General features: G+C 37.6%; 1 protein-coding gene across 1 annotated transcript in view; it reads right to left on the bottom strand.

Annotated features, from left to right (window-relative positions):
* Positions 1-16,575, bottom strand: part of NAF1 (nuclear assembly factor 1 ribonucleoprotein) — a 46,131-nt gene extending 29,556 nt beyond the window's left edge. The window contains exons 1-6 of the mRNA XM_083834404.1: positions 16,086-16,575; positions 14,108-14,252; positions 11,487-11,580; positions 7,929-8,011; positions 6,763-6,923; positions 3,080-3,131 (exon numbers count right to left, since the gene is read on the bottom strand). Coding sequence (XP_083690530.1) covers positions 3,080-3,131; positions 6,763-6,923; positions 7,929-8,011; positions 11,487-11,580; positions 14,108-14,252; positions 16,086-16,381 — 831 coding nt within the window. The 5' untranslated portion in view covers positions 16,382-16,575. The remainder of the gene's footprint in view (positions 1-3,079; positions 3,132-6,762; positions 6,924-7,928; positions 8,012-11,486; positions 11,581-14,107; positions 14,253-16,085) is intronic.
* Positions 16,576-16,776: the final 201 nt, after the last annotated feature.

The raw sequence follows: 16,776 nt of genomic DNA, 5'->3' as shown, positions 1-16,776 counted from the left end.
TTATGTAAGATTATTTTTATGACCAACAATGAACTCAGCAGTTAAATTTAACTACATTAAACATACTACAGAAAATTAAAATGCATTGACAATTTTAGACTAGTGAGATTCTACTAATGCTATTGAAAGCTGGACAAGAACAGTAATGTTTTTTCAAAGGAATTTTCAATTTTGAAGAATGTCACAATTTACAATAGACTCAATGCCACTGCAACATTTTGTTCCCATTATACAGTGTTTTATTACCTTTAGAACCCTAGCTTACACGTAGAACGAGACTTACATGTAGAATGAGATGGAGTCATTAATGGCAGCAAAGAAATCTGTCAGCATAATTAGTTGCCTGAAAGACAGCTCCCTTGTGTGACTAAGGGGGTAGGTATGGGTTGTGCCCTTCACCCCCAGTCCCAAAAGGAAAGTTTTTACTCTTTCCTGATGTATCGCTTCAGAGCACGCATTTAAAAGAACCCAGCATGGATACACTGCCAGAAAAAAACCAACCTAAACATTAATTCCGAATACAATTACTTCCTCTTCTGCATAACTGGATTACATTCTTACACTCAAAAAAGCCACAAGGAATACAACAGTACTACATACCACGAAGTAAAATCTTCTGCTAGCTTCTGCATTTTTCTAAGGACTAAATACATCGTCCTCCAGCAGAACAGAAGTAACAAATGACAGGTACCTTCTGCTGCTACCTCATTTTCATGTGACATTCCATAAAAGCTACCTCAGAGAAGTCGCAGTTATCTCCTCCTGCTGACCATGCATTATCATCCTATGACCCCAAAGACAAGGCCTAGAGAAATTGTACTGCTGAGTCTACAGCTAAAGTAGGCTAATTACAAGCCTGTGGCGAAAGGAACACTTAATCCATACCTTAAAAAAGGTAACAAGCATGAAAGACCTAGCCAGGATTAAGTTAAGGTTCATGGAAAAATACAACTTCACAGCATCAAAAGAACTGACTCCAAAACTCCATGCAGTTCACTGTGGGAGCTTGCCAGACAAGCTATGGAATCAACTTCCAGCTGAGGGCTCTGAAAGAGCCTGGCTCTATGAGACAATTTCAAGCATCAGTAGCATAAAGTTTAATCTGCACCCCTGTCAACAGCTATTGCCTTCAAAGCAAAAGCTACTTTCTACCAGCTCATCAGCTGTCACAACCTGGTTATCTCAGAGTAAACTAACTACTACAACTATCCAAAGATGAGCCTAATTAAGGATTACAAGATGTTGTGTGTTGTTTTCTACAAAATAGTAAGCATGCACATCACTAAGTCAGAAAGGTGTCACAAAAACCAATTAGGTTGCCCATCCTTGCCAGCAGTGATTTCTTTCAAATCTCCTTCCTTTCTTCCTATCATGAAGTACAGCAAAGTTCCCTTGGTACTTTCAGGTTCTAATGCCCAAAACCACCAGAGTATCATCTTCCAGAAAAAATCTTTTAGTAAATAATTATCAACTTTGGAAAAAACACTGAATCTGTATCTGCTAAAGACTTGACTGCTTCACTATACAACACAGCCAGATTTTAAAGTTACTTAGACACCCACAAATTCAAATTAAGCATTTACATGCTTACCTCCTGAATAGCTTTAAAATGTAACTATGAAACAAAGGAAGAGCTTACCATTAACGTATAAGCACATTTTATATCATCACCAGAAAGCTAGGCTTAGCCAAAAGTATACACAGTCTTCAGTGCTCTGCCAGTCACATACCTACAGTCTAATTCTGTGCAACACTTCTAATTCTCAAGTGATAATTCTTGGTGAGATGTCTTCCCAACAAAGGAAGGAATCTACATTCAGAAGTGTTAAACGAGCATTCTTTGAGAGAAGTTAACACTGCTCAACTTAATTCGGTTTGTGGGAAGAAAAAGTATTTCAAAATCCACCATCCACACCACACTAAATAATGTTCTGGATTGACTGATACATCATCACAGGATCTATCTTCAAGCCTTATAAAAGCTCACATCAAATCTCTCCGTCAAGCCAGAACAATGAACCAGGATAAGGACTGTTAATGCAGTATTGCTTAGAACAACAACAACAAAAAAAAACACAAAAACCCACACCCATGAACAACTAAAAGCTCTTTCCTACCTATAGTTTATATTAGGAACCATACACTGTGGAACTATGCTCACCTGTCAAGCTTTCATAAAATTCAGAAAAAGCAGTTCATTTTAGATCATTTTAGGACACTATTCAAGGCTTCTAGGACTTTCAGCTATTTTGTATAAGTTAGGCTTAACGTAAAAATTGCATGGAAAAATGAGAGCTTTAAGCCAGAAAAAAATCAAGTGTCATGAAGACATCAATAAAACCACCATTTGCAACTGTTATTAAAGAGGAGAATAGTCATGAAAAATAACAAAAAGTCAGTTAAAGTGGTGTTAAAGACCACTAGACAGAAAGGCTGGTCACTGAAGAAGTCATTGGAGATCCTACAATAAGCGATGGTCGTGAAGAGCTCTTGCTTCTGTATCATCATACATGACTGCCTTTGTATGGAAAAAGCTCATCTCCTCTTGTTACACTGGCACTTTAATAGGAAACAGTAGGGAAACCTTAACAAGGAGCCATTCAAAGAATCCAACAGAAGAGGAGTCACATTAATTTAAGAGCTTAACATCCAATCTTGTAGAGTACCAGGAGACCTTTAAATACAAAGGATTGGTTATGGCAGGGTGAAAGGCAAAGCTATAGTGAAAGCACAGCAAAGACAAAAATGCCCTAGCAGAAGCAAAACTACCTGGCAAGGTAATAGTTTTTGCTACTCAAATTTGATCATTCAGGTTGCCAAACACGTTTTTGAAGAACTGGAGAAACTGAGAATAAAGATACATATATTCCAAACTGCAAAAAGCAAGTGAAAAAAAAGGTAACTAAATCTCTCTCCGCTGGCTGGTAGGCCTCTCCAAGAAAAGCAGATGCTCTTTACAACACAGGAAAATGTTATATAAAACTCCTGTCTACATAAAAAATAAACTGCTAATTAATCACACTGCACAGAATGTTTTCTATGTACACTTTCAAAAACAAAACAAACTGTATATACTTACTTCAGGTGGCGGTTCTTGGTCATTCTTCCAAGATGCATCTGACCCCTTCTCCCTAAAAGGAAAAAACATAAGTTAAACAATCAAGAAGTAAGATGTTATACGGAGGATATGAAACATCTCATGTTTCAGTCATGTTGTAGTAACGTATTTCAGGTTAAGAAATAATTTGTATGAAAACTGTACTGTAGCAAGTAGGGTAATACTTTCTTCAAGACTTATCTCGTATACCAGGAGTTACCTGTTTTTAAAGAGGCATTTGTTTTTTCCCACATTATTTCTAAACAAACAGTAATGTATGTGTCAACTTGGGCTTCACCAGACATGCCACTTGAAAACACTTTCCTCCTTTGAGTAGACAGAACACTTCAGACAGCTAATATTAAGCAGCGACCAGTATCCTCCCAACACATCCTTTTAAACCTAAATTGCTTGAATGAATTGGGACAGGTCACCCTTATACCCTTATTTTGTTTTCACAACACATCTCCAGTTGAAAAGAGCAAAGAATTTGTCTAGGAGGACATGGGCTTCAAGCCCATCTATCGCAAAGCAAGTTCAGAATCAAAACCCTAGGCTTGGCTTACAATTCTAGTAAGACAGCATTAACTAGATAATCAGTTAATAAAGATGGTTGTAAAAATAAAATTAAAATGTAAGACAAAAGATATGTAAAGAAGCAAAAACAACTCTCAAAAAAAGTTCTTGCCCAACAAGAATTTTGAAGTGGTGCCATTTATTTCTCTCACCACTTTAAGAACTCCATTAAAAAATCAATTCATTTCATTGATCAGTAGCAACTTTGGAACAAGTTTAAATTAGAAGTCTGTCAAATATGCTTCTTGAAAATTAAATATATTTTGGTCTGTAATTTCAAGACAATCTTTACTTATGCAAACTAAACAAAATGCTTAAATGCATACTTGTAAATTGTAGCCATGTAAGTTTAAAAAAGTGTTCTATATGAAATACCTACAACCAATGCTCTAATAACCGAGTGTTACGTAATCAGCAAGTCAACAAAAATCAAGCTACAATAGGAACATCAATGTACATGACCAACTCTAAGCAGCCTGGACTTAAACAGACACGAAAGACAGCCCAAGAGAATACAGGCAACTCACCTGGAGGTACTTTGTTTCTCAATCCCTACCCATAAAACTGAAGCTCAATCTTTATGTATAGTTAGAAAACCTTGAAGACAACACCACTGTGATTACCAGGAAAACATCTCAGTATGTAACCCATTAATTTCTAGGCTTTAGAAAACACTCTACCAAGGCAATGAAGAAAGGAAGAATATATATTACGAATTAACTTCATTGTTTCTTCCTCTCACCTTGTTATTTCAGGGTAATAAACTCCCTCCAGAAATACCAGAGCATAAATAAGACTTCAAAACCTGTGGTAATTAGGCAATATGTAGTACTACTAACTGCAAAATTCACGTCTTAAGTTTTCCTAATCTTAAAGTAGCTTATCTCACTCTGCCAAGGCAGCCTTCACTGTTTCAGCAAAACAAAACATTTTCCATGGTTTGGGATACTTAATCTCCTACAAAGAAGACGATACTAATTCTTAGATTTCTGAATTCAGGTACTGTAAGATCTAGAAGTCTAACAAAAAGGTGACTCATAGGAATCATGAAAATACGTGAGCTTCTTTAGAATTATTGTGTTTCAGTCAATGCAGGCAAAAATCCACACATTACTTTTAGTAAGTCATTTTGCATTCAAGAAAACTTTGCACTATCTACTAAATACTGATACTTCCATTATCTTTAACGCATAAGGCCTGTTCACACCACTGCAATTTTGCACAATGCAAGCAGATCTTAAAAAAAGCTTCAAACTTAAGGTTTTTTTAGATCTTAATTCTGATTGCTTTCCATTTCAAATCACCACTACAGTTCTGAGTAGCATTTTTTAAAACTTTCAGCTGACAACACTTCACAAACCAATCTGCAGAGCAAAGTAATCTAATCAAGAGCAGGAAACAAAATCACTGGTCATCAAATCTGTAATCCACAGTCCAAAAGCCCTACCATGAAGCACTGACTGAAGCTGAGTTTTTCTACTGTCCATGCCATCTTGGTTTCTTTATATAGATGTTACAGCAGAGATAAGACATGGAAATTGTTTATCCGTTTCCGCTGGCAGGACCTATCCTACCTGCCTTGTGAAAAGGCAACTTCAACAGATAGTATCAATGGTGTCACAAGAACTTAAGAACCTTCACTGACAAAATACATCAGAAATAAAAGTTTCAGTGAAATAATACTGAAACGGTACCTGGTTACTTTGGACTAGACACATTGATCATTTTTATGCAAGGCAAGAAGCAAGGTCTGACACATTGCTCAACTGCCGTGATAAGACATGAAAGTGTGAAACATCTTACCTAGTGTTTAATTTTGTACCACGTATGATAGTCAAGTATTACTGAAATAATACAAATAGTTCCCAAAACTACTTGCAAAACATGCAACAAATTAGAAAACTAGTCTCACATCTCAGACGCTGAGTTTGGCCTACAGTTATTCATGCAGTAAGCAGATGATTAAGTCTGTGCAACTACTGTGCTCAGTAACAAAGTTTACTAGCACAAATCAAAGACCAACTGGCTGCAGAAGAACAAAGCTTTCTCACTCTACTGCTTCGATCTATTTTAAATGTCTCCACTGAAAGTGATGTATATTTTTCTTTAAATACCTGTTGCTTTCAAAGAAAAAAGACTTGCAGGCCTTGCTATGTCCTTGATCAATGAAAAAATTCAGTAAGAATACTGGCAGAAGTTGTAATTAACGCAGACACCAAGTGTTACATTTTTTTCTGCGATAGTAGGTCACATGAGAACTAATCCTAACAAATAGACTTAGTCACATGTGTGACAGAACTTAAAACCTATAGTTATTTCAGACATTTCATTATCAGAAAATTAACGTTTTGCCAACAGTTATTATGCCCTATTTTTTAGTCCTTGTCTTTGAGTCCTCATCTTTGAGATGGTAACAAACCATACTCATACATCCTACTTTCCTCAGGTAGACTAATACTATGAAGAAGTTTCTGAACATCACCCTACGTTGTTGCTCAAATCCACCACTACCACCAAATCTACAGTAGGTCATTTTCACACAGAGTTGTTCTCCATCTGCACAACTTATTTTTTGATAATTAAATTTAAATTCTGGCCTTTAAATAAAAATACTAAAATTTTAAATCGTTCAGAATTCACAGAAGTTTAAAATGAAGTATTAAACCACATTAATGAAACCACTAAAGCATCTGCAGAACAACAAAATCCAAACAGTTCAGCTTGCCAAACCCATGTACATGTAGGAGAAGATACAGGTAGAGGAAATATCAATGAAGGTTTTTCAAAAAAAAAAATCTGGTTATATTTTAGGTAATAGTGACTAGAACAGAATAAAAACTTTTATTACTGAAATTTAGTAACTTTATTATATAAACACCTTAGAAGCCTATAGTTTACAGCTATTCTAACTGTTCTGAGAAGTCAAACCATACAACCCAGTTATTACTACACAGCTGAGAACACCTAAAAAAAAGTTTTTGTGTCAGGCTTAATCCTCCAGTTTTTCACTCAAGGCTAAACTTTGATTCAGCATTTTCAGCTACATTAAAAAAAAGTTATAACCAGATTAGAGAAGATGTGCTACTTACTGTCTCAGTTTCTCTGCAAATATATACTGGGTGAAGTCCTGCACTGATGGAGCAAAATACATGTTATCTTGCACATTAATACTTTTTTCTTTGATATGCTCAGGGCTGTTAAATCGTAACACATAAAAGGGATGCATAACAGGACCAAATATCTCAAATATCTGAAACAGACAGAAAAAATCAGTTTTAAATACATCACCAAGATTAGTTAAATAATTTGATCATAAACAGCTATGAAGCTTTAACATAATTTGCATTTAAGAATTGATGTGTTTTTAAATTGCAGCATCAAATCAAGTTATTCTCATATTTTAGCTTTTGACCATATTCGTTTGACGGAGTATTTCCCCAGCTACTGTTGAAGTTTTAACTTGGAAAGGTTTTTTTCACATGCTGATACTGCCTTCGCCCAGCCAACTGCACTGCTTTCACTATCTGTTTCCTTCACTTTAGTAATCTTTCCTTTTTTCAGACCTCTATTCCTCTCTCTCGATTATGCTTTCAAATCTGAGCAAATCAACACCTGAACAATCTCCTGGCTGTTTTACTCCTGAAGTCCAGCTCTATAAGATTCCTTTATGTTAGTTCCCATGTCTTTTCAATGGAGAACAGAATTCTGAGATGTATGGGACACCTCCAATTTGTTTTCCAATGTTCCACTCACATGTAGTACAGACAAATATTCTGGTACTGACAGTTCTAGGTGATGACTTACTTTCTCCATAGCGTATACAGAATTCAATGTAATATCCCTATCAGGAAACATTCTTCTTAAAGCACATACTGGCCTAAACCTGTAACACCGGAGTACATATACATAACTATTTCTGTTTTTTCCTGAAAGTCAGCTTTAATTTCTCCAATCTTTGCCTCAAGTCCTGGCAATAAAAGAGCACAGATTATTATTAAAGCAACCTCTATCTCCCATATGCACTCTTTTCAAATGGCAGAAATTCATCACACATTGTCATTCTATATGGATGCAATGAGTTCCAGGCTTGGAATTTTTAAGATTAAAAAAAGCAGATGACTACAGAACCAGAAGCACAAAGAAAAACTATGCATAAATGACATGCTGTCTTTCATTTAGTTGACTCAAACACTAGCTGTTGCAAAGTAATACTTTTAATTTTAGAGTAACAGGTTTTTATGCTTTACACACACACCTTTCCTGCAGCTTGCCGATCTTCTTTAAAAATTATGCTTTCCTCATTTATTGGAGGTAGGCCTCTCAGAGATTCAATTATTACTACAATGGGAAAAAAAAGCAATTAGAATTATGTTTCAGGAGCAGTATGTACTTAATTGCAAGGAAATAAAATCACACAATTATTTATAAACTAAATGTCAGAGCTTCACCCTACAATTCTTGCACACATGCAAAATTTCTTACAATCATTTAAAACATTCTCCAGTGATATGAGTGAGAAGATTTACACTGGTTTATAGAATTATTTTTCTCCAGAGCTGGAGAAAGAAAGGACATCACATGTCAGATACAAAAGAGAGGTCTCAGATACATATATGTGAAATACCTGTTGCATTTCCTCAGGCTGTTTCTTAATCGAGTGCACAGCAGCAATAATTTGTGGGGGAGGCTGTGGTTTGTTTTTTTTGTGTATGGGAGTGTAGATGCATGTGCATATTCTGCCTTAATACTCCAAAAAAATAATCCACCAGAAAAAAAGAATAGAGATAGCTATTAATTCCCCCAGTAAGTAAAAAAAAGATGCCAAGCAGGGCAATCACTGCAGTAACCAGGAGCGTCATTTATCATTTCTGTATACAGATATGCAATTTGAAATATTTCTGCACTTTAATGTCATACAGTAGTCTCATACTACATTTGGGCCTAATTCATGATTAATGATGGTATGAGTGGTCAAACTGAGCAAGTCGTTCTAGCACCTTAAAAGATGAAACACTTAGGAGACTTACGTACTTAGAAAGGGACAGAGAAGTATGCTTTTCCTGTGTTAAATACACAATTTGATGATATACAGGCTATGAATCAACTTTATCTTTAGATTTTCCAGATTCGAAGAAAAAGAGCTTACTCTTTACTGGAGTCTTTAGAATACTTCACTCTCATTTTTTTCTGTTTTGCTTAAGAAAACAAATATTGTCTTCCTTTACATTCAGTAGAAATTGCACTTAAAGCTGTCAGCGGTCTAGGAGCATCACACTCAAAAATTCTGATTCTGAAGGTAATCTTCTCCACCTCTAGAAAATAATGCTCAATTAACCATTTTCAATTCTTCTCGATCATCAAATATTCAAGCACTTAGCATCACTTTAAGACTCCTCCAAAAACTAACAAAATCTTCTAAACTTACGTAACAGAACTTAAAGCAAACACCTCCTCAAGCGAAAACTCCTAAAGCTCTGCTGCTATTTCGATCTGCAAACGTGATATGCCAAGCAAGCCTGTGACAATGCTACAGACTTCACAGTTTACTGGATTTTGTGAGATTTGGAAATCACTTTATTTTTTTGTCTACCTATATGATAAAATATACAGCGAAAGAAGCCAGTATGTTGCTTAATTCTCATGAGAAATATATCCTACAAAAAAAAAAGGCGAAAACACATTTGACCTACAGTTCCCCCTACCCTAGCCCACCAAAAACCTTTAGCTTCTATACTCTCCCAGGACCCCAGAATGCAATCCTAAGGCAGGTTTGCTATACATATACACCAAAGCTGTTTACTTTCCAGGCTACAACCCAGACAGGGAATTTTTCTGTTAAGCACCTTGAAGCAAAACACAGCAAAAGTTCTGTTAAATGTTGACACATTGAACAGAAGTTAATGTTCACCAAAAGAACTACCATCAACTACTGTGAAGCACACATTAACCTATGTTTTTCTTCCCCTGAATTGACTTCATAGTATGCCCGCTTACAGACATCACCACACTGCAGATTTTATCAAAAATCTCTACTGTTTTCTGTAACAATCTTCCAAGTATAATCAAAGGGACAGAAGGAGTTCAGGATACTGATTACTGTGCTAATAGTTTTGCAATTTCCAAGTCTTCAACACACGTGTACCAGATACAAATTTGGTATACACAGGTTTCAATTTAGTTCAAGAATCAAAAACAACCCACAGTTAGTTGACAGAATCCCTGATTTGGCCATAAACCAATTGAAATTGAGGCCTCTCAGACTCCTATTTCCAGAAGAACTGAAAAGAAAACATGTAGATAGAAGAAGTCACAAAGCAAGGCAGAAAAAGCAGGAAACAACATATATTGGGGTTTTACTACACATAGACCTTTACTTCATATTTGTTTACTATTCTGTTTTCTAATGTTCACCAACCAACGTAAAATCAGCAGTGCATACATTTCAGTTACACAAAGCAGAATGCAGATTCAAGAAGTCACCTAGCAGTATACAGACAGGATGTCTATAGAGGTTCTATTCACCACTAAGGATTGGAAATTGAGGACAATTTTCAAAACCGAAGTCTTTAAAAGTAATTTCATTTAAGCATTCACACTTTAAACCTAAGGTAAGAATAGCTATAAACTATCTCTTGCTTATTTATCTTTTAAATTCTTTTCAAACTATCGTTTCAGCTGAAAACAGCCCTCATTACTATGAATAAATGAGAACAGAGGAGTAAAACAGAACAATAATGGCCAGACAACTACCTTCTATTCTTTCAAGACAGCTTCTGGTCAAAGATTGAGATGAACTCTAACCAACAGCAACAACAAAATTGTAGATGAATAACCTGTGTTGCCTGGAGTCTTTTACAGTGTAAGAATTTTTAATAGCAAAAGATATTTGCTTTATTCTTTTGTTTCCCATTCAACATAAATATACTATTTTTAAATTTACAATTCTCCTAGACAAATTGCTTTAAAAGCAGTTCAAGCAGCATGGAGCACTTCAAATAAGCTTAAATACAAATACACTAAGGAAGTTTCATTAATAGCAGCTTCTGCGAAACTTATTTCACATCCCAAAAACTGAGGTGCCAGGTATAGCTGAAAAGATCCCTAACCGCATACTGCCTACAGCCAAGCGTACATCTATTATGTGTCTCAATCTCATTAAGCTTACCCTCCAGCATCTATAAATCATGTTAGTCATGCTGTCCTATGACTCTATGACTGCTGATGCTGGCAGCCTGCATTTGGTCAAGGTGCCAGAAATGGGATGAACCTGTGGGGGGGCGGGGGGGGGGGGGCGCAAAATGATGAACCTACTCAAACTACCAATTACCCAACAGATGCCGCTATATTAAGTCTTTTCTGCTCTTATCTATTAAGAAGGAAGCACTTGGAACTGTATTGTACAGTACCTTTGCTTTCACTTACACACCTTCTGTATCTTCAGAGGTAATTCAAATATAGCATTTACAACCTTTGGATATCAAAATACTGCAAATACTCAGTCTTATTGTTGCCAGGATTAATGCAAAGGCCATAACACAAGGTGAGAAAAGGCTTTTTATTCAAGTTAGAACATTGAAGTTCCACAAAAGCATGTGCAAACAATACTCATTTAGTAGTAATCTGTCCGTTAGATCAGTTCTCATTTGGTAACCTGCTGCCCCTTTTCTGAACAAGTGCAGGAAATCAACAGAAATGTTTAACAGCACTATCAAACAGAATGCTGCAGTACTGAAACTTTGGAGGAACAATTAAGTACGCAACTAATGTACAGATAAACACAATTTTAATTTAAATGTAAACATATTTTGCCTACCTAGCTGCTCAATGATACTGGAAACTGTCCCAAAGAGCTTCAGTTCAACATTATCAGGTAGAATTAAAGATAAGTCTTCAACTGGAGGCAGTTCCTGAAAATACGAAATCAATGTTCAGAATATAATCTTGTCATACATTCACCGCTTTGTTACTACATAAACTTGACAATCAGAAAAACCTCCTAGCATTTTGAAGATGTCATTAAAAATCTAGTTTGATTCGTCTTTCAGAATAATTCTAAATGAACTCATCCTGGGGGAATGTCACTTTTTAAGACATACTTTCTATTAAGACAGTACTCCGTGTATTTCCATTGCAACTGAAGTAGACATCAATTTTATTCAAATGGATAAAGCCAGCAACGGATAGATGTTTTCTTCATTTCTTCATATTTCTGTCTTCTTAACTAAACAGATCACTTTCAACATACAATTAGATAACCAGTAATCACAAAACAGACAATTTAGTGCCTTGACTTCAGACCAATACAAAGGATGTCAAGACATCTTTAGCTGAAAGTTCTATTTGGTGGAGGATAATCAGAGAGCAGCTTCAAGAAAAGTGCAGAACTTCAGCTACACAGATGAGTACCACACAGAGAGTACACAAAATTTTAAACTTTGCCTTTGATAGCAGATTTTAACGCTTGTATTTGAACTTGAACACCAAACTCATCATTCACCTCCAATGTACTCAAACTAGTATTTCTCCGTATGTTACACTCCCGTTATTTTGACTATATGGAATAAAACCTATGGGCAACTAGTGTAAGTTACCTTCAACATTATCTGAATTCGGAAAAAGAGTCCAAATTTTAGCAGTTAATTGTACTTCTAGAAGTTCATCTCCAGAAACAGAAGAGCTACCAGCAGAAATAAAGTTTGCCTCCAACAGAAGAATCTTATTCTGTCTCTCATCAAAACTTCACCTTATCTTCATTTCTCGACAACCAACCTGAGGCCAAATCTTTTCTGTATTATATAACATAGCATCAGAGCCAATACACACAAATTTAGAAACACTGCTCTCTTCTACAAGACGGTGAGTTTTGTAACAGTAAGGAAACTTCACTGTTAAGACTAAACTGAGTCATGGATGCTAAAGCAAAGGCCAAACACCAGAAGGAACAAAGCTAAAATTTCGATTGTGACTCTCAAACTGAAAAACTGTGCCACCTATCCTACTACCCACAGTATCTGCCCATCCTGTACATCAAAGCAGAAAGTTTCTAAAACAGTTCCACTAAGACTCCTTAGTGGGTGCAGGTTTTTCCCCTACGCACATATTCCAGTTAAATACTTTTTTTCCTCCAATCTTTGACCCATGCCTTTGTCAGTCACCTGCTGCTGGGGACTTTTGGGGGGACAGATTTATCTCCCACAAAAAAATAAAAAGCATTACATTTTTAACAGATGCATTTTAATTTTAAAATCCTATTTCCTCTAATTTACATTGGCCAATCTACAACATCCTTACACAAACTAATTTTAACGCTGTACTGTAGCTTAGTAGAAGATACAGTAAATAGTTGCTAGAACTTCAGTTCTTATCAACTATCACTGGCAGAAAGTTACAGCTTTGATCAACCAATTAAATGAACCTAGCCTGGGGTCAGTAGTTAAAAGGAAAATGAATTTTTGTAATCACTTGGACTTGAAGGTAGAAGGCTAACAAGATGAGAACAGATCAACAAAGCATTTTCATATTAACATGAATTTCATTTAGATCAACAATTGAGATCAAAGGTAAATAAAACCTGCTAACTACATCCATTTGAGCAGGGATTTCTGTTCAGAAGTCCAGCTCTGTAAAAAAAAAAGTCAATGAAGCACTTATAATGGTTCTATTATTACCAGACCTCAAAACGTCTCAGAAGTACACATAGGCAGGAATTGCTCTGTTTTTTTTTTTGAAAACAAAGCATTATGTTTCTCAATCTTTGATTAGATTTAGGGGTAGAAGAACACCCTATCAGCTTTTCTTTACTCCAAGTGTCTCTGGATAAACAGTTAAGAATTTAACACAACACACTCCCATCTCCTGTTGCTGCTATGCGTGTCAACGATTTCCAGTCATCTAGCACCACATTACAAACTCTCACAGACCACTGAGATCAAAGATAATTTTGATCTAAGCGGTATTTGCTCAGAGTTTTCACACACATTTCTAACCATTTCACACTCTTTTCTGGACTTGCTTTTAATTCCAGAAGTTTTATTTATTTTTTTTTTAATAAAGGGAACAGATCTACTGTATGGAGAACGTATGTTATTAATGTAAAGATTGTCTACAAGGTATTTTATTATCATTTTATTCATAATCCATTACAAATGATGTATAGTTATGCAGAAACTGACTTCTTTTTATAGATGTCAGCTGTAATTTTATACAAATATGAACCTAAAATGAGCTGTGTACCTCACTTCAGAGGCACCTTAATATACCAAAAAGAACACATTGTACACTAGTAACTGTGCTATATATATGAACTAGTGTAAAAATGTACATTCGATCACTGGGTTGGGTTTATTTTTTTTTGCAACTTGAAAATATATCAAGTTGAATTATTTACAGATAAGCTACTTGAAGAAATGTTAAAGGACACCACTTTTTACTTACATCAAGAGGCAACTCGTCTTTTGTTTTAACACACTGTCTTCTGTTATCCTTCTCATTTGGATGATCATCTTCATCAGACACTGTTGATGAAGAAGAACACGAAGAGGAGGAGGATGTAGTTGATGAACTGTCTGAATCTGTGTCACTAAATGAAACAAATTTGGGAGTTAAAATACGGACTCCTACATGAAAGTTAAAAAAAACACCTACATCATACATCAGTCAACTACCTTTGGACAGCAGGCATTTTTCTTAACTGTATAATAAGACCTGCAATCCTTCCTGATCCAACAGCTCACTGGAGAAGATCACTAAAAAGCTGAGAAAAGTAATGCTTCAACATTTCAGAGCAAATGCTAACTCTAAGAGCTCGCCTGGGTGCCCACAAGAAGTTTTGAAAGATAACATATTAAGCTACCTACTATAGTTCAGTCACTCTTGCTACACAATCCCAACATTAGCACAATCCTAAGTGAAAGTAAAAAATATATGTAGTTATTCCAACGAATGTATCTTGCAGTATTAAAATTTATTTATATGTATATATATACATAAAATTTTTGCAGATAAAAGACGTGGTTTTTGTAATTTTTACTGGCATAATAAGTATTTATTGCCCAGGACCCTTAATATTTCAAGCAAAAGGCAAAATAAAAAAGCAGTCATTACTCATGTTCACGTTTCACTTACCAAAAGGTTTCCTTCCTCACGAGTTGGAGGGAGAAACAAACACACAGAACAGTCAATCCTGTTGACTGAAAACACTACTTACAAACCTTTAACAAACACACACTGAGACAAACATTTGTAGGCTTGCACCTGTGTTTTAGTACCCGATCTGACAGTTATAGTGTAGGATTTAGAAGCAGGAAAAAATAAAATACAGAAAACACTCCCGTCTAGATATTTTAATATTAAATCACCTTCTTAACAAGCGCATTGATGGCTTTCAATTATCTGTTGTTGCAGTTTTTCTAACAATTGCTAATAGTAAAGACAACAAAAAATAACACTTTCCTGACCAGATCCTTTGAAAAAGGACTTCTTGGAACAAAATCAACGTAGCAAAAAGACTACTGAAAATCAAGTAGTGAGGGAAAAAGAATAGAATGAAGTGTAAGAAGAACAGTGAGGTATGTGTTGTAGTTTAAAGTTTTCAGATAAACGTTTATAATGAAGTTATGACAATCACTGCAACAGATTTTGGAAGCAATAAAGACTACAGATGAAGTCCCTACAGTCAGAAAGATTAAGTCAGGAAACTCGCTGATGTACTTCATGATGTTCTAGGACAATCTGAACTGAGCAAACCAACTACTTCCACAATCAAGCTTTACACTATTAAACTGTTAATGAAGCTCAAGTGGAGAACGTTATCCTTCTCAGGCATCAACTTCTGCTAGTTAGAAGAAGCACGTGGCAATCTCACATTATGGAACTACAACAGAAGGCAGACACAAAACTCACTGAAGCTGAGAAAAAGCGTGCAGGCTTCAGAAACTGAAAGGCAGCTTACATCTAAACAAAGTTATCCTTCAGTATGCTGAATCATAAAGCATAGATGAGGGTAGAAGCCGAATCGTTTTACAAAAAACACACCGGTTTAGAACACGCTTTTTGAACGAGATGTAAGCGAGATGTCGGCATTAGAACAGGAGTCAGGTCTGCAGCCGCTTCACCTTAAAATCTACGTTCAGACTTTTTCAGGTGTCTTGTCAGAGAAAGCAGTTTAGAGGCACCCCGAGGGCACCAGGTCAAGCACCACACTCACATGATGGCGGCCCCACCAAGCACGATGCTCTAGAAACCAAGAAACTCGTGTTCTCATTAATTCCTGTGCCGCTGTAGTCGTCGTTTTGGAGGCGTATTAACGGCCGGGGGGCCGGTTCCCGAGGCGTATTAACGGCCGGGGGGCCGGTTCCCGACCCTCGAGGCGCCGCAGGGCAGCGCCGCGCCGTTACCCCGCTCCTAAACCCACCTCTCCGAGTCCGCCGCCACGGCCGGCTGGGAGCAGGACACCGCCTCGCCCGGCGGCACCACGGCCTCATCTCCCCCCTCGCCCTCCCGGGGGCCAGGAGGGCCCGGGGCCGCCGCGCTGGGATCGAACGTGAGCGCCTCCAGCTTTGCCGCCACCTCCCGCTGCTGCGCCTCCACCTCCCGCTGCTGCGCCTCCACCTCCCGCTGCTGCGCCTCCACCTCCCGCTGCTGCGCCTCCACCTCCCGCTGCTGCGCCTCCACCTCCCGCCGCTCCGCCATCTCGCCCCGCGCCGCCATCTCGCCCCCCCCGCACACGTGGCCCCTTCCGCTGCCGCCGCCTCGCCTGGGCCGGGCGGGCCCACGGAGGAGCGGCGCGCATGCGCGAGGGGCAGGCGGCCGTCGGCGCCGAGCAATGGCGGGCTCGGTAGTCAAGGCGCTGGGCGGGGTTACCTGGGGCGCGCCGCGGTTGGCCGCCGCTTTTTGGGAGGGGAGGGGAGGGGAGGGGGGGGGGGGGGGCGGGCTACGGGCTGCTCTTATAAAGTGGGGGCAGGCGCCGCGGGTTGTGGCGGAATGTGTGAAGTCTTGTCGTGCTGAATGAGTTTTATGATTAAATCGATATTTACCACTGGTATATTAGGCTTGCTCAAAAAGGAAAGTTAGAGTTAAATGTTTCTCTTGCATGGGTGTGTTTT

Source organism: Anser anser (assembly GCF_964211835.1).
Source record: "Anser anser genome assembly, chromosome: 4".
In the NCBI taxonomy this organism is placed as follows: Eukaryota; Metazoa; Chordata; class Aves; order Anseriformes; family Anatidae; genus Anser; species Anser anser.
This window is presented reverse-complemented; position numbering and strand designations above follow the sequence as displayed.